The sequence below is a fragment of the Xiphophorus hellerii genome, chromosome 8 (genome assembly GCF_003331165.1).
Source record: "Xiphophorus hellerii strain 12219 chromosome 8, Xiphophorus_hellerii-4.1, whole genome shotgun sequence".
In the NCBI taxonomy this organism is placed as follows: Eukaryota; Metazoa; Chordata; class Actinopteri; order Cyprinodontiformes; family Poeciliidae; genus Xiphophorus; species Xiphophorus hellerii.
In genome coordinates this window covers 24,479,172-24,505,900 of record NC_045679.1, presented here as the reverse complement: position 1 = coordinate 24,505,900, position 26,729 = coordinate 24,479,172, and the positions used below count along the sequence as shown (strand labels likewise).

General features: G+C 40.7%; 1 protein-coding gene across 2 annotated transcripts in view; it reads right to left on the bottom strand.

The window, feature by feature from the left end:
- The window catches only part of ap3b1a (adaptor related protein complex 3 subunit beta 1a), a 60,313-nt gene that overhangs the window by 4,757 nt on the left and 28,827 nt on the right, over window positions 1–26,729 (bottom strand). For both annotated transcript variants that reach the window (XM_032570757.1, XM_032570756.1), the window contains exons 21-26: window positions 25,470–25,518; window positions 23,377–23,480; window positions 13,622–13,850; window positions 11,248–11,332; window positions 9,011–9,108; window positions 6,187–6,325 (exon numbers count right to left, since the gene is read on the bottom strand). In XM_032570757.1, coding sequence (XP_032426648.1) covers window positions 6,187–6,325; window positions 9,011–9,108; window positions 11,248–11,332; window positions 13,622–13,850; window positions 23,377–23,480; window positions 25,470–25,518 — 704 coding nt within the window. The remainder of the gene's footprint in view (window positions 1–6,186; window positions 6,326–9,010; window positions 9,109–11,247; window positions 11,333–13,621; window positions 13,851–23,376; window positions 23,481–25,469; window positions 25,519–26,729) is intronic.

Sequence of the window (26,729 nt, the reverse complement as noted above, 5' to 3'; positions counted from 1 at the left end):
TCGGGTTTTATAAAATAATATATAATAATAAACTTCTTTAACACTGCATTTTATCTTTTACCACTTTTATTCTGATTTATGACTTCCAAAAATATTTCTTTCAATTCTGAACAAGCTGGTGCCATACACTCACTATAACCTGGGATAAAAATATCAACTGTACACAATATTTAAGTACATAATTTATTAAAAAAAAACAAAAAAACAAACAAAAAAAAATTATTCCTGCTAAATACACAAATCATTTCAGTCATATTATCTAAATCATATATTAGTCATTTTTGATGCATAGACTTAAAACCTTAGAAAAACAGCAGCTGTTTTTCTCTTTATGAACAAAGTCTGGGAACGTAGCATCATGTTAGCTGCATCATCAGTGGAGTTACAGCTGGGAATTCTTTAGTCACAGTCACCTGAAATATTTCCAAATAGCCTATTATGTTCAGCTTGCAAAAAATGGGGAAAAACAACAACAACACGGCAATCATGTTTAAGCCTGCTGACTGGCAGTGCACAGGGTGGAGGGATGGCAGTGCCAAGTTGCTCTTTGCTCCATTCAAATGGAGGATTCTGGGAAGTTTTCTGGCATCTTGAGGACACTTTGACCTGTAGAAACTCTCTGATGGAGCGTTTTTGCTTTTGTTTCGTTTTTTAAACCAGACATTTCGAAACACTCTGCAGTCGATTTAACACTCTGGCTAGCATACGAACAACCTTACAGGGTTTCTGGAAGTTTCAGGTAAAGTCCTTTTCGACACCATTTTTAGTTAAATTTTATACCAAAACAACTTACTAACGTCATCAATTGTATACCTATAACTTATAACTTATAGAATTATAACTTTTCCAGCTTTTGTGGACTTTTTTACTCAGTGGTCACTTTAACGGATTTCAGTCTACTATTAAAATCCTGTATTAAATTTAGACTGTTTAGCAATAAAATGACTAATTGTACATAACGTCACAATTTTATTAGCCTCAACATGAACAGAACTGGGCAACACCTGCTGGATTTAGCAATGAAAACAGGAACATCGTTAATAAAAGGAAAAACTACTCAGCTTTATACCTAAATAAACAAATGCTTTATGATCATTAAATTTGTCTGGAAAAATCTTGAAGCCATCGCAAATTTGCTGCATTATGGAATTGTGGGCCAAGGGGCCAAGAAAAATCATTTAGAGGGCCTCAAATGGCCCCAGGGCCACACTTTGGACATCCCAAGATTAAAAACATAATAAAGATCTAAAATGGTGACAGAATGTAAAACACAATCTGCAATGTAGTAATTCAGAGCTAAAAGACGCATTAAATTATTTAAAGGAATCAAAAAAAAAGAATACAGATTTTACTTTTTGCAAAAGGTGTGGAATAAAACTATTTTCTGTACTCTTAATTTTCAATTTTTACATCCAAATCTGCCAAATAATAAAAGCTAACTCTGTAGCTGAACACCAAAGGGACAGAGGCCACACGACCTGGACTGAACCAAACATCCAAACACGCCTGACGCTCCCGGAAATGAGCGAGTCAGGCGAGACGACGGCTAAAACGGCACGTTCCGGTCCCGGTCAGACGGATACAGAAGCCGCAGCTGTGCGGCTGTTCGGTTCCTGGCCGGAGCTGGACGCAGGCGGGCCGAGTCGGACCAGGCAGCTAGCCAAAGCTATTAGCCCCAATTAGAACCAGGAAGCCCGCGCGCATCGGCACGAGCGAAGACGAGCAGGGGGAGGACAAACGGATGATGGAGGCAAAATTAAAAAAAAAAAAAAAAAAAGGACCAGAGTGATGCGAGGAGCTTCACAGAGAGCCCGGCGTTTTAATTAGGCCGCAGCAAATTAAATACAAAACAGGAACAAGAACGCAACAGAGGGGAGAAAGAAAAAGAAAATCTGTTTAGAGAAACATAATCTAATTATAATTCAGTGTAAAAAGACAAAGCACAGTTTATAAATCAAAAGGGTTCAGATTTAGATTGTTTTTTTCCCTCCAAACTTATTTTTTTAGGGGGGAGGAGGGCTCTGAATTGGGCTCTAACCAGTGGGGATTGGCAACGCATGCAAAATTCGATCAAATTTGCTTTCAAACGGACTGAAAAATAGAGCACATTTATTCTATTCCGCCTGTTTAGACATAAACAAGAACAGCGTTTTCTACATTTGCTTTCCTGCTTGATTTATTGCCATCCCCCCTTCCCAGCAATCAATTTCTCTGTTTCAGTGGCAAACCTACCCCGCCCCCCTCCTCCACCTCCTCTTCACACCCCACCTTTCTCGGCTTTGACGGCCTGTGTGGGAAAAGCAGTGCTGCACCCTGCTGGCGGACGGGAGGAGTGCAATGGAGAACGGGCTGTCGCTTTGTCAAACCAAACCAGAGCTCAATTCCAGCTCTATTCCACTGATATTACCTTTTATTTTCATTCTGAATCCAAACTTCTAATCCTGTTTTTTTCCCCCTTCAGATTTTACAGGGATTTTTCTCTGGGGGTTTATTTGGAAATACGGGATTCTTGATGGAGGTCACTTTACATCACATTTAATGCAGACTGACCTCTACATTAAGCTCTCAGTGGGTGTATCCGATCTGAATGATTAATCTAATGTCTGTGTGTGTGCGCCATTTAAAGCAGGAACTGCAGCAATGCGTGGGTAATTTGGGCCACTTATAGGGGGGAAAAAAAAAATTAGACTCGCTTTTTTGTGTCGAGCTAAAAAAGTAATGAGAGCTAATCTGTATTTTCAACGTGGCACAATATTCTGCAGAATAATCACTAAAGATAATCGTAAATCAGTGCTAATAAAGCTACTAGTCATAAAAAAAAAATAAGGCTATAGATGGAGACTCAAAAATACAAAGAAGGTGTTCAAAATTTATTTTCGTGCAAGCTTTTTTTTCTTTGTTTTTTTTTTTAATTACTGGAAAAGTTTTTATTAATATTGCTCCTCTCAAGCAATTCTTAAAATTTCATTAAAACACAAAAGTGTAACAATATAACCGACTAACAGTTTTGACACCACGACTGTATTTTTCGAACTTGACCCGTTTCCAAACATTGGGATTTTTGCTTCACTGTGAGCATAAAAAAAGTGCAGGTGCACTCTTTCAGCCAGCTGGCAGAGTGTGCAGCAACGGGCAGGGGAGGGGCAGGACCACATTGCTCCACCCAGCAGGAGAAAACCCTTTTATTAGACTGTCAATGATGATCTTTTTGACAAAACTTGGGTGAATCTTGATTCCAGCTGCCTGGATACATGCAGAATTTAGCAGAACTGGTTAGATTCTGACGTTAGAAATACAACCACAGATTGGAATCTGCTCATTTTCTCCTGATCAGGTCTGATTGGTGGTTGGCTGGTCAAATATAAAAAAAAAATTCTGATTTTTCTTTTTAATAACTGCAGCAAGACTAAGAAGACACAAGTAGCAAATAGGAATTGATCATAATCAAAATAATAATGAAAAAAAAACAACACAAATTTTTAGAGATACACTAATTGCAGTTTTCTGGCAGATCGCTGATTTTAAAAAAGCCTGACCTGCTGATTTTAGCCGATACCGATTGTTTCGTCCGAAAAGTTGCCTGATATAGTGAAAAGTTGCCAAGCTGGCACCAGTGGGGTGAGTTTTGTTAACCGTGTACCTGCAGACGTGACCTGGTGGGCTGATCGTGAGACTTTTGCGGAAGCAGATGAGATCCGTTTCTCACGGAAGGATCGGTCGATTAGCCAAAAGCATTAAGAATTTGAGAGAATCAGAGATTTAAAGAAGAAGAGGGAAAAAAAGAACAAAACTAATGGAACGTTGTGTTTCTGTTAATGGAACAAATCTGTGGAACAATCCGTCTGAAGAAACCAAAGAGAGTAGATCAATTTTTACTTTTAAAAATAAAATATAAGATCCTATCTAGGTATAATGAAGCATATTGATTCAGTAAAGTGCTGTGTCATTACAAAGATATGTTTATTTCTTTTTTACCATCTCTATAGTTCACATTGCCCGTTTTGTGTTTTTTGAAGATGCATCTATATGGATGGTCGATTGATATTTAGTTGCTTATGGCATAAGCAAATTGACTTGACAGACTATATGAGATTTGTTTTCCCCAAACTAATCCATTTCATTAAAATGTTTTCTTAACATACGACAAAAACATACGTGTTTTTTGTCATAATGAACTGTAAATAAATGAAACAAAAGTAAGAATATTATCAATTCAACCCAAATGAGATCGATACTGACCAGAAAATCGTCTGATCGGTGCAATTCTAATTTAAAAGTAGACACGCCTGTAAAGCCAGTGCTGCAGGAGCTTTGATAAAACTAATTCCTTTCTGGCCGCCAGTTGTTTGTGTGCAAAACAAAAAGAAGAAGAAGTGGAGACTCGGAGGACTGCCGGAGTGAAAAATGACAGAACAGATCCAAGCCTCTGAACCCGGGTGGTTAACTTTATTGGGGATTCTGTCGGCGAGGAACTCCATCACGTTGCTGATCATAGGGACGGCTTGGACGAGCGTCTTCATTACCGCGGGACAGCGTCTTCCTCTCGAGCCGTCACAGAGGCAGAAAAAGAGATTGATGGCGCAGAGTCGTCTGATCTATTGGTTATTCTGAATGAAGTATGGGCGTATCGGTCGCCGGCCTCTCCCACCGGCTACCATTGATTTCCACTCAGTCTTTCGGCTCTCTGCGCTCTTGTGCAAAATGCCTCCCTCTTATTTTATTTATTTTCATTTTATTTTTTCTCACTCCCAACTTCCTCTGTTGGGCCCTTATTTAGCCAACGTCTCGGACGATTCGCTGCTGTTCGAGCCTAAATCTATAAAGAAATCGTCGCCGAGAGCGACGCCGTTTCAAGACGACACGGCCAGGCAGACGAGGAGAGACGAGAAGGAGGGAGAGGAGGAGAGGGAAGGAGTGAAAGACAAAGAGGAAGTGAAAGACAGACAGCAGTGCAACGGGTGAGACAGGTTGGGGTGTGTGTGTGGGGGGGGGGGGGGGGGGGGGGGAGGAACTGAAAGAGGGACAGAGCAGGAAACAGAGGGAGAGCGGGAGGTGTAATTATCTATCAGGTGTTCGGGTGTGCGTGACAGAGGAGGAAGCTCATTAGCACACTCTGTGTACACCAATTACACAGCTAGGCTTCTCAGGGCATTCCCCTGGCTTGTGTGTGTGTGTGTGTGTGTGGGTGTGTGTGTGTGTGTGTGACAACAGGCACCTTCACTCTGACAGAAACACACTTTAGCAAAACTTTCGATTCAAAAGGACGCCTGAAGAAATATCCAATAATAACAATAGTAATTAAAAAAAAGGGTTGGATTTCCTTTAGACTTTTCTTCCAGATTTAAAGTAGTTCAGTAGGATTGTATTCAACGGATCAACAGAGACAGAACACGTCTGTGACGGAAAATGTTTCTCTGAAAAGTAAAAAAATAAATGCAACAGCTGTTTGTATCCCTTTAATCTGGAACTCATAGATTTAACTTATTGCAACCAATATCTATTTACATAGCAACTATGTAAATAGATGATGCCAGGTTACAAAACAGCAGCCGACCTATAATCTAACAGGCCCGGGCAAAAATTAAATAATTACAAAAAAAAAAAGAGTAATAATTATGGAAGTAAGTGGAGCTGCAGAGATCCACAGTGTCCAAGATCCAAGAGTTTACCAAGCACACAACAGATCTGGTGTTTGTGGAAGAGTGTCAAGATGTTCACAAATGCTCTCTTTCCAATTTAACTAAGCGTACTTTGTATTTCTTTGTAAAATGCTGACAATTTTAAGATTCCGAGATGTGTCAGCTTTTTTCCCCTATAAAGGGGTGCGACATTAAAAGAAATTAAATAGTAAAATGAATCAGTATTTTCCCTGCTCCGTTTAAGAACTCCTGTGGTGACTAATTTACGAAGTAACACGACCTTTAAAATGTGTGGTTACAGCTGCAGTACTGCAATCACTAAGAAATAAAACCTACTAAAACCAAGTAAAGCCATGCATTTGGAAACCACTGCACAAAACTAACTAGACTGAAATAAATGAGCATTCTAACATTGATAACAAGCTATGTGTAAGCATCGTTACATACATAATACGACTCAATAAGACAAGTAATAAATACACATTTTCATAAGAGAAGTGAATGCAGGTGAAATGTGCGTGTGTGTGTGTGTGTGTGTGTGTTTTACCGTTGAAGGTTGTTTTGGTCAGATGAAACCACTCCTACATTAGCCACCGACAGGACCTGCTTGCTGATGTTCTGCTTGGAGGTGTTGGCAGTTGCCATGGCGATGGTTGCTGAAGTCTCATTCATGCCCATGAGCTTCCCTGAGAAGATGCAAAATGTTTGCTCAGAAAAATCACAAAACAACAACAACAACAAAAAGAACTTAATTTTATGTGTGAAGTTACATTTAAAATGGATGAAAATTGAAGTAAAAGTTGAAAAGGATCAATCCGCAGGTTTACAGATGCACAGAGAAGCTGGCTGGTGACCAGAGTCAGCAAATTTATAGCTTAATCAATCCTTGACAAGCTGATAAGCAACTCAAAAATACTATCTTTTTCAAAAGGGGTGAATGCACCACATCCTAAGCACTATCAGATCACACCAACACTTTTCAGTACTGATGTCTTTACTGAGGGAAAACGCTGCATTAGCTTATTTCAGAGTCAGTCAGATGCTTAAATTAAGTGTGGTCTCCGCAGTAATTATCAACAAAAGATCCTAAAGATGGTTTAAAATGTGAAGAAAATCTTTTGTTATCGTTTTAAACTTATTTAACACTGTTTCACAGAAATTCCTCTGAAGCATGAAATCACCTAAGAGCTATAAAAATGATTTTCAATGTCATTTTTTTTGGAAAACCTTCCTATAGAATAGGTTGGAATCTGCCAGAACTAGTATCGGCAGCTCAAAATCTTCGAGATCGGCCACAAAATTCTGATCGGTCCATCTCAAAAAGTACAGAATTGAATAATGAAACCATCCACAACCTTTCAGCATGCGAATATAATCTATCCTGTGTAAAAGAGCGAAAGTAAACAATAAAAGACCAACAAAAAAGGAGAGTTTATCTGTGCAGAGCAAAGGGAAAGGATTTAAATAAACAAATTGAGACAAATAGGAACGTTTTGGGTAGAAATGAAAGTGGTCCCATCATCAAATATAATAAAAACCTATTATCTGAAATAAGTTATTGACTTCACTCCAATAGTATACATTAAAGTACAGTTGTTTGAGAGAAAATGGTCCGAATGAAAAGGCTGTTACTTCATCTTAAATCTCCCTTTGCTTTTATCTAAGTGCAGCTGAGCTCAGACAATCATGAATGAGGTTAATTAATGCAGAAGCAGCATTTAGCAGCACTCAGAAGCTCGCTGACGGGTGGGAGGCGTTCCTCTCCGCTCCCAAAGGTACCACATCATCTGCAGCGGTGCCCAAAGTCGGTCCTCGAGGGCCGGCATCCTGCGTGTTTTAGTTCTCTCCCTAGTGGTAGTAACAACCTCCTCAGCATGTCAATGTTCTTCTTAGGTCTTTAATGAGCCATCATTTGATGCAGGTGCATTAAACCAGGGAGAGAACTAAAGCATGCAGGATGCCAGCCCTCGAGGACCGACTTTGGGCACCGCTGATCTAGAGGATATGGACGAGCTGGAAGCCTTTAGACCAGGGGTGGGCAATCCTGGTCCTCGAGGGCCGGTGCCCTGCAACTCTTAGGTGTCTCCCTGGTCCAACCCACTTGAATCCAACAGTTGAATCACCTCCCAAGTGCAGTCAAGTTCTCCAGAGTCCTGCTAATGACCTCATTATTTGACTCAGGTGTGTTGAAGTAGAGATGCATCTAAAAGTTGCAGGAGTCCGGCCCTCGAGGCCTGGAGTTGCCCACCCCTGCTTTAGACATTTTGTTATTGTTACTCTATGCACGTGTAAACAGATATGGTTAATAGGTTTTATGTGACAGTGGTTGGTGTACATAAAAAACAAGCCCACAGTGACCACAAGCAGGACTGTATCAAAGTGAAATGTGGAGTTTAGATTTATGACCCGAGCCCAACCTGAACCAAAATTTGGAAAAGATGTTTTCCATTTATTAAAGTCTAACTAGGTGATTAGGTAGATTACCCTGTTGACAGACGAAAGAAATGAAGGCGTAGAAGTTCAGTAGACGATAACGAGCGCAGCGCACTGCACAGTGCGCCCTGCTCCGCTCCTATCACACATCCCAGAAGATTTGCACTTAACTCAGACTGCGACTACAACAAGCGACAAAAACGGAGCTGAAAGATGTTAAACAGAATTTACACTGCTTACTCAAATTATAGTCTAAAAACAAAATCCAAAATATCTTCATTAAAAATGACATGTTGTGTTTACTGTGGGCATAAGCCTATAATTTAAGTTAATTTGTCAGGTCGGGCTCGGACACAATGCCTAAGGGCTCGGGTTGGGTTGGATTATTCAGGCCCAGGGTTTCCCCCAGTGCATTATAAGCCTGGCAGGCCACCAGGCTTTACTTGCCCTTCCACCAGGCTAAGGGTTGCGCAACAATTGCATCATCCCTGCACCTGCCTGTTGGCCTCACACTATTATTTCCAAATTATGATGCCTGCTCGTGCACCTCCCAATTTTTGTTACTTTGAACATTTTTCAACAGAAAAACACGGTGGCCTGCTGATGAACTGCCCTGACGCGCCGTCACCGCTCACTAGACTGATTTCTCATTTCATTCAGTCTAGCAGTTCTCTGGCTCACACACATTGAAAACAGACAAGTAGCATCTTCACATACTTCTGCCTGATCCAAGGAGCATAAAATAGTAAAGTCATCAAACCTGGACTGAGACTCTGTCAGCAAATATAAAAACTGAGGGAAAAGCTCAATACCAAAAGGTTTTTATTTAGTTAAAACCACCGTGGATCAGGATTACGGCGCTCGTCTTTGAGCATCTGTTGGACTGTGACGCATTTCTTTACGTTTTCAAAAAGAGAAGCGTGACACAATGCACTCACTTTGCTCACTGCAGAAGTCTGGCTCTTTCATGGTGCTGGGCATTACCAGCTCTCCTACGGCGGGCTGAATGGACACGCTGAACTGGTCCTCCTTGGTGCTGACGAGGGACAAACAGAATTACAAAGGGTTTGTGAAAAAAAACAAACAAACAAAAAAAAACGCTTTCCTTACTGGACCTTAGATTGTTTGGTCGACAGAATGTCTTGACCCGGGCTGTCGACGTTGACGCATGCGATCAATCTAAAAAGTTTAACTTTCTTAGAACTGTATTAGATTTGGAACTGCACTCACATAACATAATGCAGATTAATTGAATTACCCCTTTGTCCTGAAACCCTCCGTCCCGTAGAGTGTCACTTCAAAGCAGCGTGTTACACGGCCTTGTACTGCGGTCAGCAATGAGAACCCTTTAGTGCTTCCTAAAGGGTTCAAGTTTTTAGATTTTGTCCAAAAAGTTACTAACAACCAGATCAGTTTTAGGAGGGCTCGGCCTTTAATTTCCACAGCAACTGCACCACAAATAATAACAATAATAAAAAAAAATTAATAAAAATGAAATGACCGTTTCCTGGTATGCATATTTTTCACACTTCTGGTGATAAATGAAGCACAGGTACAGCTCCTGTACGATGAGCCGCACATAAATTATAAACTGAACATTTAATCAGCCGCAAATATTATCTTCTGTTGTACACTTTTCATGGATTTTTTTTGAAAAAATGTAAAATATTTTTTACATTTTTTGACAAATACACACGATTTATTTCTCATGTTTGCCTGGACCTTGAAGTGGAGTTTTGGGATGATTATAAAGAAAGGGTGTAACACAAACATTATCCAATTTCTTTTTTTTATTGTGTCCCTTAGGTTGGTGAAAAAAGTCTAAGCTCTAACGAACATTTGATGATAAAGGTGTGTTTCACGTTTGGCCATAAAACTCAATATTTAAACATTCTTAATATAACTTCATAGATTAAAAAAAATAAACAACTATTTCTATGACATTTTTATACAACTGTAACAGAAAATGATTCGACAGATCTAAGAAAACGTTTCTGTACGAAGCGGCTAGTTAATGATGCTAAAGCTAGCAGCCAAACATGGCTTTTCATTAGAACTAAATTAAAGGGCTAGCTCCCAGATTTTAGAGAATCTGGGCAGCATATGTATTTCAAAACCTGAATCAGATATAAACGGAAGTGGAAAAACTTTGCATTAAGCAGAACATCATTAAAACACACATCAGTGAATGAAACTACATTCCAATTATTTGTTTTTTTTTCTTTGCACAAGAATCACATTGAGAAAAGTGTGAAAACAAACTTCAATATATTTCTATCAAATGTGGAACATCCCACAATTAATACAAAATCTTTAAAACACAGCAGTTTGTGCTTTGAGGAAGCCTTTATTTATATAAAAAAAGATGGATATTTCAATAAATATTTTCAAAATATTTATAGATTGATAACAAAATTTGTAGGAAATGATTTGCTTATGTTCCAATATGTTCGCTAATGTTGAGCTATTTAAGCTTCTGGCTTAAATAGCTCAACGTATTATATATATATATATATATATATATAAAATATGTTTATATATATATATATACGTATATATACGTATATATATATATATATATATATATATATATATATATATATATATATATATATATATATATATATATATATATATATATATATATATATATTTAAGTGAGCAGTCGAGCCCATTTAAAATGCCTTTTAGTTTAAACTGATGCTAATACTAACATAAATGAACCCATAGAACATAACGCATCGTGTATTTTGAGCGGCCTTATGTCCCTCATCCCTTTTTTTGGAAACGTTTCTCCTCTGGTTGCCGAGCAAACCGATGGCTCTGTGAATAGAATTTTGGAGCGGATTGATCCGTCCTCTCCATCTCAGACAGATTTTCTGATAAGGTTATTGATCAGCTGAGCAGCGGCGCCAATGGCATTCAGAAGGCTGATTTGGGTTGGGGCTGATTAGTGGAAGAGGAGGGGGGGAATAATTGTTATCCCAGTGAAACGGGATCAATCGCGGTTGATGTCTCACCTGGGAACGAAGGCAAAGTGAGGGGGGGAAAACAAAAAGAAAAAAAAATAACAGCAAGAACAAGCAAGAGAGGCAAAACCAGCAGTTGGCGAAATTGATTCAGTCATACAGGTGAGGTTTTTTTTTCCTTTTTTCAGGGTTTCCTGTTATCTTACCATAACTGGAAGTTGGCCGCCTGTGTTGAGTCGCTGAAGTCGATGCCCATGGACACGCTCACCGAGGCCCCCGGCTCCAGCCGCTCTGAGAGTGGAAGTAAAAGGGAAAAACACAAGAAGAGAGAGTGAGCTCCAAGGGCAGGGCGTGCGGCGCGGGGGCGAGGGGGGCGGATGAAGGAAAGGGAGAGCGGAGTGGAACAGACAAGCGTCTACACAGCGTGTGTTTTCTACATCGCAAAGCAAGGCCGCCACGTGTGAGAAATCTATCCTTCAATCTCCTTTCCCGACAAATTCAGCCTCTGAAGAGGAAAAACAAAAAAGAAGAAATACGAAAGAGAAGCACCTTTCCAAAGCAACAGAGCCGCCAAGGGCTAAATCAGCATCAGGAGAGCTGAGGTAGAGAGTTGAAAATACGAGGAGTTTAAAAATGTTGGAGAGAATCGGAATCTTAAAGTGACACATGAAGTTTGGAGCGACTTTACCCAAGTTAGAAAACATAATCACTGCTGATTAATGATGATTTATTTTCTCTTTATTTGCATGATGGGATCCCTAGGCTTGTCTCTGTAAACTTTGCTGGATAATTAATTGTCCCAGAAGGTATCGCGAAACATGATAATATTGTAGTTTTGAGACCATACAACCATTTTCAACCAATATAACAACAATATTAGCCTAATAATCCAAGCACACCCACTCAAACATCCAAAATAATTTAATTTCTAAAAACATTTAATTTGGAACCAGAAAACATTTTAAATAAACAAAATAAACAAAACAAACAACAATTAAAATGGATTTTGAAGTTTGTAAAAACTAAAATACAGGGAAAACAGGCAAAAGTGGCAGGTAGTGCAGACTACTTTGTATTGGGTGTCAAATGTTTGCAGTGTTTCTCAAAACGGCGGCTTTTCAATTACTTTAAAGGAGAGCGTTTTATTGACGACTGTTGTCCAAATGGAAATTATTGCGCTCCTTTTAATTTATTTTCTGACTAATTGTTTTATTGCTTATTGTGACGAGCTTAAGGATGCCTCTCCCCACAAAACCAGCAGAAACATAACTCAAAAGTAAACACCAGTGTCCTTTGACATAATGTGACATGATAGGCGGCAGAAAAGAGCAAATTTACTCATCATCATCATCGTTCAGCAAACAGACACAAAGCAGCTCAACATAAAGCTTTTGTCTGTATTCATCCCCCTGCAGTTCATCCAAACTAAAGCCAGCCTCCGGCTCACCGTACCCACACTCAATCGATCCAAATTACCCACCGTTTGGCTGCATGAGTTCCTTCAATGCCCAATCAATCCCCTGCAAAGGGCGCTTTTAGCATGCTTCACCGCGCACCGCTTCTGTCTCGCACCAGGGCCCGCACGCACCAGAGGTTTTAAAGGTACAGTTTATCAGACGGAAACCTGGGGACGGCGTGTCAATTTTCTTCTTCTGATCGATATCAATGAAAATGTGATTTGATTGGATCTGGTGATTAGTCGTTGGCTATTTTTATTTATTTATTTTTAGTATCATTTTTAAGATCCGTCTGGAAAACACGAGCCAATAAGCCACTCACATTCAGTAGGGGGTGTCCAAAGTGTGGCCCGGGGACCATTTGTGGCCCATGAAATGATTTTGATCGGCCAACAAAACAGAAAGCTAATGCAAGTTATCTTTTTTTTTTTTTTTTTTTAATAAAGCAAAAGTCCGAAGTCCTATTTATGTGTTTGATCTTTAATGACATACAAATTTCATAAAATGTGTTTATTGTTGAGCAGGAAAACCTATAAATCACTAACTAATTTTGTATTTCTTGTTTAATTAATTTTGTGGCCCGCCAGTAGTTTCTAAATTTGTCAGTTTCGGCCAAAGCGTGGCTGCTCTTTTAACCCTTTAAAAACATTTTTACAAGCGTTGCTCTGAGAAGTAGCTCGTATAGCTCCCCAGGTGTTTGCTAATTGCTGCTGGCTAGTCTGAAGGAGCTGAGTGAAGGAGTCGGAAGCTCAGAAGCTCACAAACTGTAGCTCTGAGGAGGAGCTGTGTCTCGGAGGCGGAGCTGGGTCCACCCAGGTGTTTTCCCAAGCTGAATGGTTGCCATGGAGATTGACAAATTTCTCAGACATGCATGAAAGAATCAAAGCAACACCCCAGGTATGTTTTGGAGGAGAGACTAACATTATAGCATGATGCAAAGCTAAAAAAAGAAAGTAAATTTTAAATAATAGTGCTTCTTTAAAGCAAATGTGGACTTTTTTTTTTTTAAGTGACTAACAAACTCATACAAAGCATCTATCCGGACAGAGGAGACATTTCCATGCTGTTGCTACCAATGTACAGAGTAACGGGTGTTGGCGTTTTTTGTGTGCAAGCGACTCACCAACAGTGTTAAAGCAGTGGACATTGAGGCTGGCTGGGCTCCGATCTCCTATATGGATCTCTTCCAGGCTGTGATCTGAGCTGTTGGTCAGGATGACCTGCACCGCAACCATACTGGGCTGGTACAAGCAGGGCTGCCGGGGAAAATGGTACTTGGCCGACAAGCCTTTTCCTGTCATATGGTGGAGCAGCTCGTAGGTTTTCACGGGGCCAAACGATGAAGTAGTGACCTGGAGAGAGATCGGAATAAAAATCAGTGACGCAAACAGGTAGCCATGATACATCGATTCTACTAGATAAGTCTTTACACATTTCGTCAACGTATTGTGTTTTACTGAGATTCTATGTGACACAAAGTTGATAAGTACGTGTAATTTTACATTATTTAATCTTTTTTTTTTTTACAAATTGAAATCTGAAATGCCTAATTTGTAAACTGAGTCCACCACTTTCTCATTTAACCTCAGAATGAATGAAGCAGAGAGCAAACACAATCACGAAGACCAAGAAATGCAACAAAAACAGAACTTCAGTCAGTATGACATATAGCAAAAATCCAAAAAGAAAACACACACTGAACATCACTATTAAACATGGTGGTGGCAGAGTCATGCTGCGCTGGGATGTGGAAGCTGGTTAATGGTTGATGGGAAGTTGGATGGAGCTAAATAAGTGAAGAAAATCTGTTAGAGGCTGAAAAAGAGTCAATGGTTTTCCTTCAACAAGGAGAATGAGCCCAAACATTCAGCCAAGAGTTAGAAAGAGATTAAAGGATATTCTTTTGTTAAAAGGGCCTATACAAAGTTCAGACATAAATCTGTAGCCAGAGAACAGCTGCCACTAGCAATCGATTAATCGGATAATAAAATTGGCACTTTCTGCAGACTCGTCAATTAATCACTTGAGCTGTTTCTAAATAAAATTAAAAATACACTAACATATGCAAATAAAGTAATTAATTACCTTTTTTAAATAAGAAAACATTTGTCTAAGATGCAATAACATTCTATTAGTGAACGCTTGGTCATTTGCAGCAAACGATGCATCTGCAGCTAAAAAGAATTTAAAAAGTTTAGTTTTTTGGTGTTTTTGTATATTTTTACAGCTTTGACATAATTACGGCTCTGGGCGTGTTGTTCTTCGAGCAAAATATTTTCTTTTTTAATTTTCTTACCGAATCGGTGTACTCCGGTTAGCGATTAATCAGTTAGCTGACGATTATTTCAAAAATCGATCAATCACGATTAATTGCTTCAGCCCTAAGTCAGACCTGAAAACTGATGATCACAGATCCCACCCATCCTATCCCGCATTACGATTACGCATCGTCTTGTGAACAAGTTTGAGGCGGCTTCCTGCAAAAACTCAACTGCAACTGCGTCCAAACTAAAGGCCAGATCGACACGAGAATATCCGCCCGTCACGTGACGTACGCTCATCCAGCCGAACGTATCTAATCAACAGCTAGACGGCGCCTCTTGTTAGCGAAGAACTCTCCCTTCGTTAAGTCTGGAAGGCGAAGAGGAGTGCATCGAGGAAACGTCCTCAATCAGCTGAGTTAGATGAAAATGGGCCAGATGCTCAGGCAAAGCAGGCTGAATAAAAACACCCCTAATGAATAGAAACACAAGTGCCCGAGCCCCTGCCTCTGGCTGGCTGTTTAAAAGGAGCTTTTACCCTTTCGGAGGCAGGAAATTGTATTACCTCGGAGAGGCACTGAAAAGAAAGGAGGTGGAGGCGGCGTTTTAGTTTCTATCTGTGGAATTAACATCCTGTTACAGCAGATGAACGCCGTTCGCACTCCGTGGTGTGGAGATTCTCGACTCTCATTAGAGAGACAAGATGTCACAGGCAGCCCACACAAGGCAACACAATACAGCAGGCAAAATGTGTGTGTGGTGTTCTGTTGGGTTTTTTTTAAAGCAGAAAATTATCACATAATGTGAACAAACAGCAGACGCCTTAGTATTGTGTTCAAAACAAAACAAAGCAAACAACAAGCGCAACAAAAAGTATGGGTGTTTTCGTCCTGCTGCAATAAAAGTCAGATCTTTTCTTTCTTGAGTGACGGCACTAATTAGATTTAATTAGACTAAAATTAAACTAAAAAAATAAAAAATAAAAATAGAGATTGTGTAAGACTCAAAAAATAATTATCACCTGAAGGCACTCAATCTGAGTTCAGGGAATAAAAACGAAAATATCAATCGAAAATCGGGACGAGAGGATTGCAAAAGCAGAGAAATGAAAAGTATTTTTTTTAAAATAAAAAGGCTGGAAACAAACTTAATGATTCTACAAACTTACAAACCCAAAAGGTGTGATAAGAATGTGTCATTTGGGGTCAATTATTAATTTTGGGTTTTATTTTTTGATCCATTCTCGTTTCTATTTTGGTGTAGATTGATTATACGACATTAAGGTTCTGTTATGTTGATGCGAAATGAAGAATTTTGTTAAGTCTAAGTAATTGGGGATTTCCTCTTATTAACACAGTCTAAATAACATCAATCAAGATAAGTTGTGCAGCACATTTCAGCAGCAACGCAGTTCAAAGTGCTTTACTTCATGAAAACACGTAAAACAAAAACGAAGGTCACTTCATCTGCTTCTTAGCAACAGCACTCATCAGTTCACACAACCTACTTGTTTCGCTCCCGAGTCGAAATTTTATTCTCCTTCAATAGCAGATTTTCCTTTGGTTAGCCTCACAGAATTAGTGGTTTTCTTACAGCTACAAAGTTGTTCCACTGAGTTTTCGTCATTGTGCTTGTAGTCAACCTACTGTTTTTTTTAATCAGTTTCAGTTTCTTTACTATTTATTTTTACATACGCTATTATATTCCTAATTACACTGGCTGAAAAAAATTAATTTGTGTTGTCTTTACATGTTTGACCAAACTTGTGAAGCTGCAAGTGTATCTAAATGTGCTGGACCAATGTAGAGTTAGCAAATAAATATGTAATTCAGCCCATTTATGTCTGTGTTAAAAAATATAAAACGTTTTAAGTCAATTCAGCACCGATTTCTGTATCAGATCATTGTCTGCCGATACCGATATCTGAGGTTCAGTATCGGAAGTTAATAAAGTGGATCGGTGCCTCCCTGGAATTTAAACTTTTCTATTAAAAACCTGTGGAGTTAGCTGCAATCATAACATCTTCAAAGAACCAGTAATTTGTAATTATTTTTTAAGAATATAGGCAAAGCAAACTTGCAGATAGATTAGAGACGCTTAAAAAAAAAATAGAAATTTAAAATAAAACGTGCATCTCCTGCCACTAGGCCATCGTAGCGTCTGTAACAGAGGTCACAAAAAACATTCGTCTCTGGCGGCCGTCACGCCGCCACGCAAATTTATCGGACCACTTTTGGATGTGTCGGAGCAGTCGGTGTCGATAAAGCCCGCCGTAATGTTTGCCAGGCCGTCACGACGGAGATTTACCTCCCTGACAGAGACATCCCGCCTTCAAGGTCCTCCTGTGTGCCGTCTCGCGCCCCTCCCCGCCCCTATCTGAACGGGGACGGGGACAGCGCTTCAAACTGCATATTATCACCAATTTGACATGGTGGACAGTTAAAGGCTGACACGAGTGCCCACACACCATCCGCTGTTGTTCTACGCCGCGCGGAGCAATCCCATAACACCTCAAGTGTAAATAACAGAGGGAGAGGGAAGTAACCTTGACTTCTCTGTCAGTCTCTCTCTTGTTTTTGTTTTTTTCTTCTTCCCTTTGGGTCTGGGCTCGGAGGCTCGGTCCCGGACAGGAAAGGAGGAAGGTGACAATGAGACAGGAAGTTGATTGAGAGGCTCTATTATGCATCAACTTAAAGGAAGCTCCGGTGATGGATGACACAGACACGACAGTCACCTTCAGAGCACGGACGCAGCGTTCCCAGCATCCTCTCTGGCAAATGACCTGAAAATCCCGCTGACGTGCTCAAAAAAAAAAATAAGTGTAAGGATTGAGGCGGGCTTCTCGTTGAAACGAAAGAGCTGTGAAGTGCACAGCGACGCATGGTTTATATATTGAAAAATCCAGTTTTAGTTTTTGCAGATATTGTCCTCTTGGGATTTCATTAAACTCTACAAGAGTCACCGGGCTTAAGGTAAGGGAAACCTGCGTTTGATTTTTAGGGCCCGGCCGTTTCCCCCTTCGATCTGAAGATGACAATTAATTGAAGGGGCGTCACAAAGACCTTGGCTGCAGATTGAATTAAATAAGTGTTAGCACAGCCGCCCTAAACCTACTTTAACTTGACAAGGAGCCTCTCCAGAACACACATACAGAGATTAGTTCATTTGTGTCAATTTTTCAGGAAATTAGATTTTCTGAAATGATTAATTTTGATTTCTCTTTTCTTCATTAAGGCAGATTAGCAATAATAGAGGATTGATATTCAGAGGCAGGAGTGTCCTTCATCCAGTTTTGTGCCACACACACTTTTTATGCATCTGAATGGGGGAATTCCACTAACAAGAATTCCTCTAAAAATGAAATGTAATCTAATCTAAAAACCCCAAAACATTTTAAAAGTAAAAATATTAACATTTGCAACTGTGCGTTTGGAAATGTGCAATTAAAATTTGTATCTTTTTCCCAGGTGTTTGGATATTTAGATAGTCAGGGACAGATATAAAAAGGATGAGGGCCAGTGGGCAGGACCAAGTTTGGTGCATTAAAGAAAAATTATTTCACTAATGCAAATTACAATACACCAATAAATAGTCTTACATATTTTCTGAGCATTGTTTCTATTCATGAAAGTCCCAAAATATTTATACAACTTGCGTGATATGCGCTGATAACTTTTAAATGAAGTACAGTGTTTGCAAAACATACTTTCAAAAACTAAACAAACAAAACAAACCAAAAAAACTTTGGTAGGCCCCCCAAAAGTTGGGCCCTGGGCTACTGCCCCTGAAAGCCCTTCATAAAATCAAATCTGTCCAAGGTTACTTTTTTAACCGTTTCAAATGGATTCAACCACTAAAAACAATGTATTTTATTAGGATTTTTCTGCTAGGATTTGAAATGCTTTCAAATCTGAAAAGTGTGGCTGAATGCTTAACGAACATGCAACTTAGCTTGCCACCACAAGTGAGGAGTTGGGCTCCTTGAGCTTCTACACCATGATTGTCCATGTTTTTATGAAAGCAAGCATTTCTAAACAGTTACATTTGTCTTGTTTTCTAGCAATCTTTCTACCTGCTGACCTGCAATGTGCAGCAACAGGTAAGAGAGGAACGGTGCCGCATTCCTAAATGCTCCATACAGCCAGAAAGGGTTCACATTAAAATTATATTTCAGTGGGAAAAGTATGAATTAGGAATGCACCAATTGCAGTTTTCTGACTGATCACTGATATTTAAAAAGTCAAACCTCTCACAGCAGAGCAGAAGAGGACAGCGGCTGATTTTCAGACCTCTGCTGAGGTGGGCAAGATCAGTTTCTCATGCAAGTATCGGCCGATTGCAGATCTACCAAGACTAAGGAAATCAGGGCCAGGAAAGCCTGGTGGCCCGCCAGGATTATAATGCACTGGAGGAAACCCTGAACTGTAAAAGACAAATGGAGCTTTATAAATTTTCAAAATGAAAAATTAGTAAGTTCTGAATGGCAACAAATTCACATATCATAAGTGTAAGCAGTAGGCCTGTCACAATCAATAATAACTCAATTAATTGCATGATAAATTAAAACGAGCTCAACAATTTCCATTTGCAGGATTTATTGTTTTTCTCCTCTCCCTACCAAAATCTGGTGCTTTAGACTCAACTAGCCCCTTTGTTCACTTTATTTGTTGTATTGTTTTGTTTGTTTATTTCGGATCTTTAAAATGTCTCCCAGTTCTAGTGTTAACTTTTCATTAGAATTTAAAGTTTATTGATCTTTGAGAATATGTTCTTGCATTATTATGCCATTATATTACTTGAGAACGATCTCGCCGCAACTTCTGGGAGAATTTATCGTCCAGCAAAATTTGTTATTGTGACAGGCCTAGTCAGTAGTTAAAATTCAGAAAAAGATAAACACAAGTGAAAAGAGAAAAGAATGAAAAAGAAAACAAATTAGAGAGTGACGGAAATTTTTTACAACTAAAGAGATGCTTTAAAACCCGTCCGTTCTCCATAACAAGCGGCCGGTTCACCTGACTGACCGCTTCCTCGCGGACATTTCTTCCTATTTAAGAAGCAATCTCTGCAGTTTGAGTGGCAGCAAGAGGCTTGGAGGGCAGGAGCTGCTATATTCGCGGCACTGGAGGTCCTTCTGCTGATTCATAATTAGACGTGAACCCTGGGGCTTACGGCAGCGTGTGAGGCGGGGGGCGGGGGGGGGGGGGGGGCTACGAGGAGGTCACGGGGGTGAGGCAAGAGACGGGGGAGGAGGAGGGGACAGAGCCTGCGCCCGCCTGATGGACACCAAATGAACAAATTATGATGGGCCCCTCTGGGCGTGATGGGGTCAAACGCCCCGCGCCCCGCCGCTGACAGTTCAATTTCCCCCTAACGCGGCCCCATTCGCCGACCGCTAATTATGAATGAAAAGTTATCAGCCTCGGCCGCCCGCACCCCTCACCCCCCAACCCTGCCGCCGCACACACACGGACAGCAGTCGGAAGAGGTTCGGGGGTAGTGGACGGGGGCGGGGGGGATTTAAGAGGCAATTGTGAGAGATCCTGATGTCAAAATGTTATTAGAGAGAGCGGTAGCATGCAGAAACGAGGGGAGAGAGGAGCAGGAGACAGAAGAGGGAGGTGGGTCAAAGACAGTGACCGGGGTTAATCTAAACGCCTTTGATAACCATGCAGTAATTCTCTAAAAGGGCCCGAGCGCTCAGCTGAGACACAACCGCTGCCTCTGTGGGCAGATTGCTGAGAAATAGAAATGACACAGGGGCCAGTTGGTGTGAGTATGTGTGTGTGTGTGTGTGTGTGTGTGTGTGTGGAGGAGGGGATGTGCATATGCACGAGCTGGTGTGTGTGTGTGTGAGTAAAAGGTGAGGTTATTTACCCTTGTCTATGAATTCTGCTGCCCCATCATGTATTTATGCATAGAATTGACTCTAAATCAGATGGTGATGTGCAAAAAGTTCGCTGTTCTAATCTGCATTTCTATTCGCCATTACTCCCTGGCCTTCACCTGAGGAGGAGAGACTGACTAACAAGACTCCAGCTGCATCCATGTTGGCTTGAGAGCAGCTGTCAGTCATCCTGACAGGCAGGCAGGAAGGCAGAGAGGCAGGGGGGTGGTGGGCAAACGCAAACTACGTGCTAACTTGACGTAAAACTCGTCGGCTGAGAGGGGACAGTAGGAAGAACATTTGGGGTGCGTTCACACCTGTACTATTTAGTCTGCTTTAATCAAACTCCAGGTCGCTATGTCTAGAAAGTCCGGTTTGTTTGGGGAGCTGAGAAAGAGTAATCGAACTCTGATGCGGACCCAAAAATTTAACTCTGTTTTGGCGAAAACCTAAGTCTCGGATCAACTGAAGTGAACTCTGGCTTGGTTCAAAAGCAGATGTGCAGAGCAAGTGGACCAGAGACCGCTCCAAAAGTAAGAAGTGGACTACAGCGCAGGGCATTCTGGGTAAATACAACCAAAACAAACGTCAGAGTCTAGCACTAGCGGGAGAAATGGCTTGTGGTCTTTTAGCAACGACTGAAGAGAAATCCTGCTACCAATAAAGTCTGACGCTACTCCATTTTTTGTTTACATTTTGAGTGAGGGAGTTGAGCTCATGTCTTCTTCAGAGGTTTTTTTTTCTCCCCTCCAGGAGGTCTTTTGTGGGCTCTAGAGTCCCTTATATGAAAGTAGGCTGACAGGAAAGGGGGAGCGATAGGGGGGAAGACATGTGGCAAATATCGCCGGGTCTGGGAATCGAACCCGTGACGGCCGCGTCGAGGACTCAAGGCCTCCAAACGTGGGTCGCGCTATCCCCTACGCCACCACAGCACGCCCCTTCAGAGGTTTTTATGTTGCTTCCTTCAGTGGTTCTTGGTACAGCGCCACCACAGGCGAGGAGGGGAACAAGTTTTCTTTTAAAGTTTGGTTTGTTTGACTCAGTGCAGAGTGAATGAGAACCACAGCAGCTGAAAATGAAACAAATGTTGCAATTTTGGTCCCGAAATCGAACCAGGGCTACCAGACTAAGGCTGAGACCATGTGTGCCAGATTGAAGCCTTTTGTGATCCACTCTTTTGGCAGACAGAGAGAGACGTGGGAAAAACAAAAAATAAAATCATGCAAAAGGAAATTATTGAGTTCTTTAATCATGCGATTAAATCACTTATACTGCTCACTGCGACAGACTTGGCTCCAACCCTGAGAAATTTTAAAGACAATGAATAAGTGCTCTCTGCTTGAGAAAAGTGAGTTTTACATTGCAGAGCCAGTAGGGGTACCACTAGTTACAATTGTTTAAAAAACAAAAAAAGTCTGAACTTTTCTTTTGTCTCCATAGAACAGATTTATCTATTCATCTGATCTGAAGCTTTTACAGAAAGTCGATCAGATACGACTGGACTATGGTCTCATAATCTAATAAAGTACCATGCAATCATAATGCCATTCTGGTAGAAAATTCTGAACTGTTCCACTATAGCTAAAGGTGGAGTCGGGCAATATAGCTGAAAAATGTATCAGGATATAAGCATTTCATATCAGTAGACAATGATAACTATTGATCCGTTTTTTGATTTAAATATTCATGTCAAACTGGTAGCATGACCTTCACTGTTTTATCCATGACTTTCTCTCCACACGTTAATTTTTAAGAAGTTATGAGGCGAGGTGGCGAAACATGAAACTACTGCTGCGCAAGTTACTCAACAGGTTGTTGCTAGGTAACCAAAGAGTGAGTGAATGAGTCGATGCTTAACTGGCTGTGAGAGGTTGAGCAGATCAACTCTTTCCTCTGCCTACATCTCCCACAATGCTGTGCAGTTCTGGATAGGAAGTCAGTGACTATTCCATATATTGAATATTCCACCAAAAGTATTATCAATTGATATTGATCACTTGTCTACCGATTTATTGTCTAGCCATACATAAACTTAACATAATATCCCTACAAAAGGCGACAATTGGTTGCAGTAGTTTCATGTCATCATGATTTCGTTGCGATTTAAAAATCCTCTATCCGCAGCATTTCCAATCATCCAACTTTGTCGTAGAAAAATAGACACAGCAGCAGCTGAGAGAGTGGTTTGGACGTTCCCCTCCCAGGGGAAGAGACGGGATACAAAACACACAGATGTGAAGAGCTGCTCACATACTATGGAGAGAAAGGAGCCGTCACACCAGGAAAGGTCAACCATCAGATATACACAACGCGGAGACACGAGGGACGCAACACCTGACAGAAAAAGATGGAGGGCTGCAGAGGAGGAGGAGAGAGAATCAGAGCGGTTGGACTTCTAGATGAGGAGCAGAAATAGAGTTCAAGGGTGTGGAAGAACAAAAAGACGGCGACGGTCGAAAAAGACAGACTATAAGAGATACAGGAAACGGGGAGAGCTGCTGCGCTGTCCCGACTGGCTATAAATATAGTGAGGCTGGAAAGGTCAATAGTTGGCGTCTGGCGCCGAAATGTTCCTCAAGGGAGAGGAGGCTCATTTCGCCATCGCGTGTTGATGCTGCGGTGTCAGGGAGAAAGGAACAATCGACTCCCGGCACACACTGCTGGAGGAAATGTCACTCGGTCTGGCCGTGACACGGTCAGATGGAAAGTTTGGAAATGGCGGGCACCAACCTGCATGGTGGACGAGACGTTGGAGAGAGAAAGGCCTTCGAGGTCGGACAGCAGACTCGAGGAGAACACAGAGGACTTTGGTGCACTCGGAGGCGCAGGAGAAACTAAACAACAAAAGAAACAATGACTCAAACCATGCTGATTCAGTTAGTGAGACTGGCAAACTAGTTGTGTTAAGCTATAAGATCAAAAAGGTAAAAACTGAGAGTACACAATCATTAAGCCCCCTCAACAATGGATTAGGGCTATTTAGACTCCTTTATGTTCAGTTAAATCTGGACGGGTTTAAGAAAAAAATAATTTAGTGTGAATGCTTTCTAACTTCATAATGCCAAGAAAAAGCAGATGGTATTCCCCTCTTTGTCCTAAAACATTAACATGTGCTCCCCATCTTAGCAAAACTCTCTCGGATGTCTCATTAGCTTGTAGCTTTATGTGGGAAGATCACTCCACACTCACTATAATCATTCTCAATTTCCTTTAGTCTCCCAGCAACCAGTGCAATTTGGAGGTGTGCACCCTTCTCCTTCAGGGTCATACTCACATGTGTGGGGATCAATCCATACAAATTGAGGTGTGGTATTTATTAGTAAATAATTGCATGAATTGTTGATTTCAACAACAGTATTACAGCTTCATCTGGGCCTTTTAGGTGATCTAGATTCACCTAAAGTAAGCGTTGTCAGTCCAGATTTCAAGTTTTGTTAAGTTGGAGAGGATTCTCTATAACAAAGTTCTGCAGTACAAACAACATGTAATTTGCTGACATATGTCGTAATATTTATGAACCCTGCATTATGGAGCAACCAGGCTTTTATGAGCAATTTTGACATTGATAGAAATTGTCTCTAACCATTTCAGAAATAAAAGTACAGTCCTTCCACCTACAGAAGATTTATTTTGGGTGAATAATCCTACTACTTCATTATTACTGTCATTATTGTTCCTACAGCCAATTAGGGATGAGGCAGGAAGATGATGCAGAACACAAATCTGAATACAGTGGACCACTACCTAGTCAACTTTCTGTATTTCATTTTTTTCTGTGGAATGTGACTCGCAACTTATTCGTTGAAAATTTATCTAAACTATTTGGAAGAAAATGCAACTTGCGAAGCTGGACGCAACTGCGCACTTGACACGCCATTGGCTGGTATTTGCAAATCAGTCAATCCATGACCTGCATTTATTTTCCTTTGGAACAACAATAAAGGAGACTCTAGATTTTATGCCGCGTTGCATTTGTAGTCGGAACTCGGAAATTTTTGACTTCCAAGTTAGCAAAAATGGACTGGAACTCTCCACGACTCCCAAAGTTGGACTTCCGCTTCAAATATTCTGAGAATCTTTCAGAAAGACAACTTCAAGATTCAGCATGGCCGCTCCTCGTATCAACAATAGTAAACTGTGGTGAAAACACAGTACAAGTCATACTTGTAAGAGTGCGTCCGAAACCAGTGATACATGTAGCGCCTTTAGCTAAACTGAACAAATGAAATGTGTTGTTGTGGAAGGTACAGCCTACGACGATGTTCGTAAGAGGCACTGCGTAAATGGCTGCTTGGGCTTCACGATATAGAAATCACGACTTTTCCGGCTAAGATAACTGGAATGCTGTTAACCTGGCTGTGACGTTATTCACCGCTCCCAGTTCCAACTTCTGAGGTTAGTGGGATGCAGCATTAGCTTCTGCAGTAAGTCAAGGCAACTTTATTTATACAGCACTTTTCAGTCAAAGACAATTCAAAGTGCTTGTACAAGAAAATTTAAAAAACATACAAAAAGAAGATGGTAATAATAAAAAAAGAAAATCAAGCAGATTAAAAATAGACAACGTAAACATTCAAATTTTAAATATAGTGAATGAATAGAATTAAAAAGAGCTACGATGGTTTCTACAGTGTGCATTAATGCATATTAAGGTATATTTGGTGTGTAAACTATTAAAACAGGCAGTGTTGAGCAATTTTGGAGGTGGTCTCAACTACTCACGGATTTTAACTATGCTCAGGCTCTAGTGGCTACACTGAGTTTCACTAGTTTACAGCCTGCTGCCATAGGAAACCAGTCTTAGAACTGACAGATAAACTTACAGTCATCTAGATCCAATAAAGAGACTTCCTTCTTGGACTTTACCTCCACCTAAAAAGCAAGCACAGCAAATTCACAATGAGTGTAAAAATAAAAAGACAAGAAGATGAACTGTAGCATTGTGGGAATTCCATCTAGAGAGAGAGAAACATTTCAATAACGAGACCTTGAAGATGTTACACATTCCTCCCCAAATCAATTGGTTTACATTTCTATGCGACTTGTGCCACGAAGAGTCTGGTAGAGAAAAGCACACATGCTTCAAACTCACAAACCTGCAATAAAAATCAGATTTAAACATATGAGCACGTTTTTATCACCCTTTCTCGACAGCCACCTAACCAAGCTGAGTTTATCACATCGCATAAAGAACCATAAAATCCCACTCTGCCAACTCCAGGCTAGATAAGCAGCAAACAAACAGGACAAAGGAGTGAGAGGCAAACAGGAGTAAAGAAAAAAAAACAAAACAAACCGTAAAGTTCCAGGCGGCCGTATCTTATCAGATTTTCTCTGATCGAAGCTTGGTGGGGGTAATAGAGACGGAAACCCTGTTACTGGAATAGCGGTCTGAAAGAGCCGTGCAGAAAAAAAAAATGGCTGAGGGGAAAAAAGATGCATAATTCATAGGCCATAACCAAATGACAAAGTGAATGAAATGAGAATTTTATAGCGCCGAACGGCAAAAAGGGTGAGAGAAAGATAATGTGATGAGCGTAACAGGTAAGAAAAAGATTGTGAGAACTGGGGGGGGGGGGGGGGGGGGGGGGGGAGAAACTAACATAAAGCGGTGGAAGAGAAAAACAAAATAAAGGAGATGCCATGGAGCCAAATGATATCCCAGAGAGTAAATCAGGATTTTGAAGCTTTCAGCACACACAGCTGGGAGAATATCATGTTAATACTCAGTGGGAGCTGAAAAGAAGAGGACTGTTCTCCTGTTCACAATTTCAACCCCATTATATCCCATCAACCGGGCTGCGTCTCGTACCACACAGATGAACGTTACAACATGAAAGTGAATGTTCCACTGTAGCTTTTTATCAGCAGCCCTCAGCAACGGTAATCCAGTAAAGCCAACATTCTGTAGGTGTACGTTCAGGTTTTCTTCTCTTTTATCTCTTTAATAAGCTCTAAAGCTCAATATTTTACTGGCAGTCTACAAACCGCCCAGTGTGCAGAGATCTCTATAAGATTTGGGGGATCAGCTGAGACCAAATGCTGTCACTGTAAGTTTTGCTGGACGATAAATAGTTGCCGTA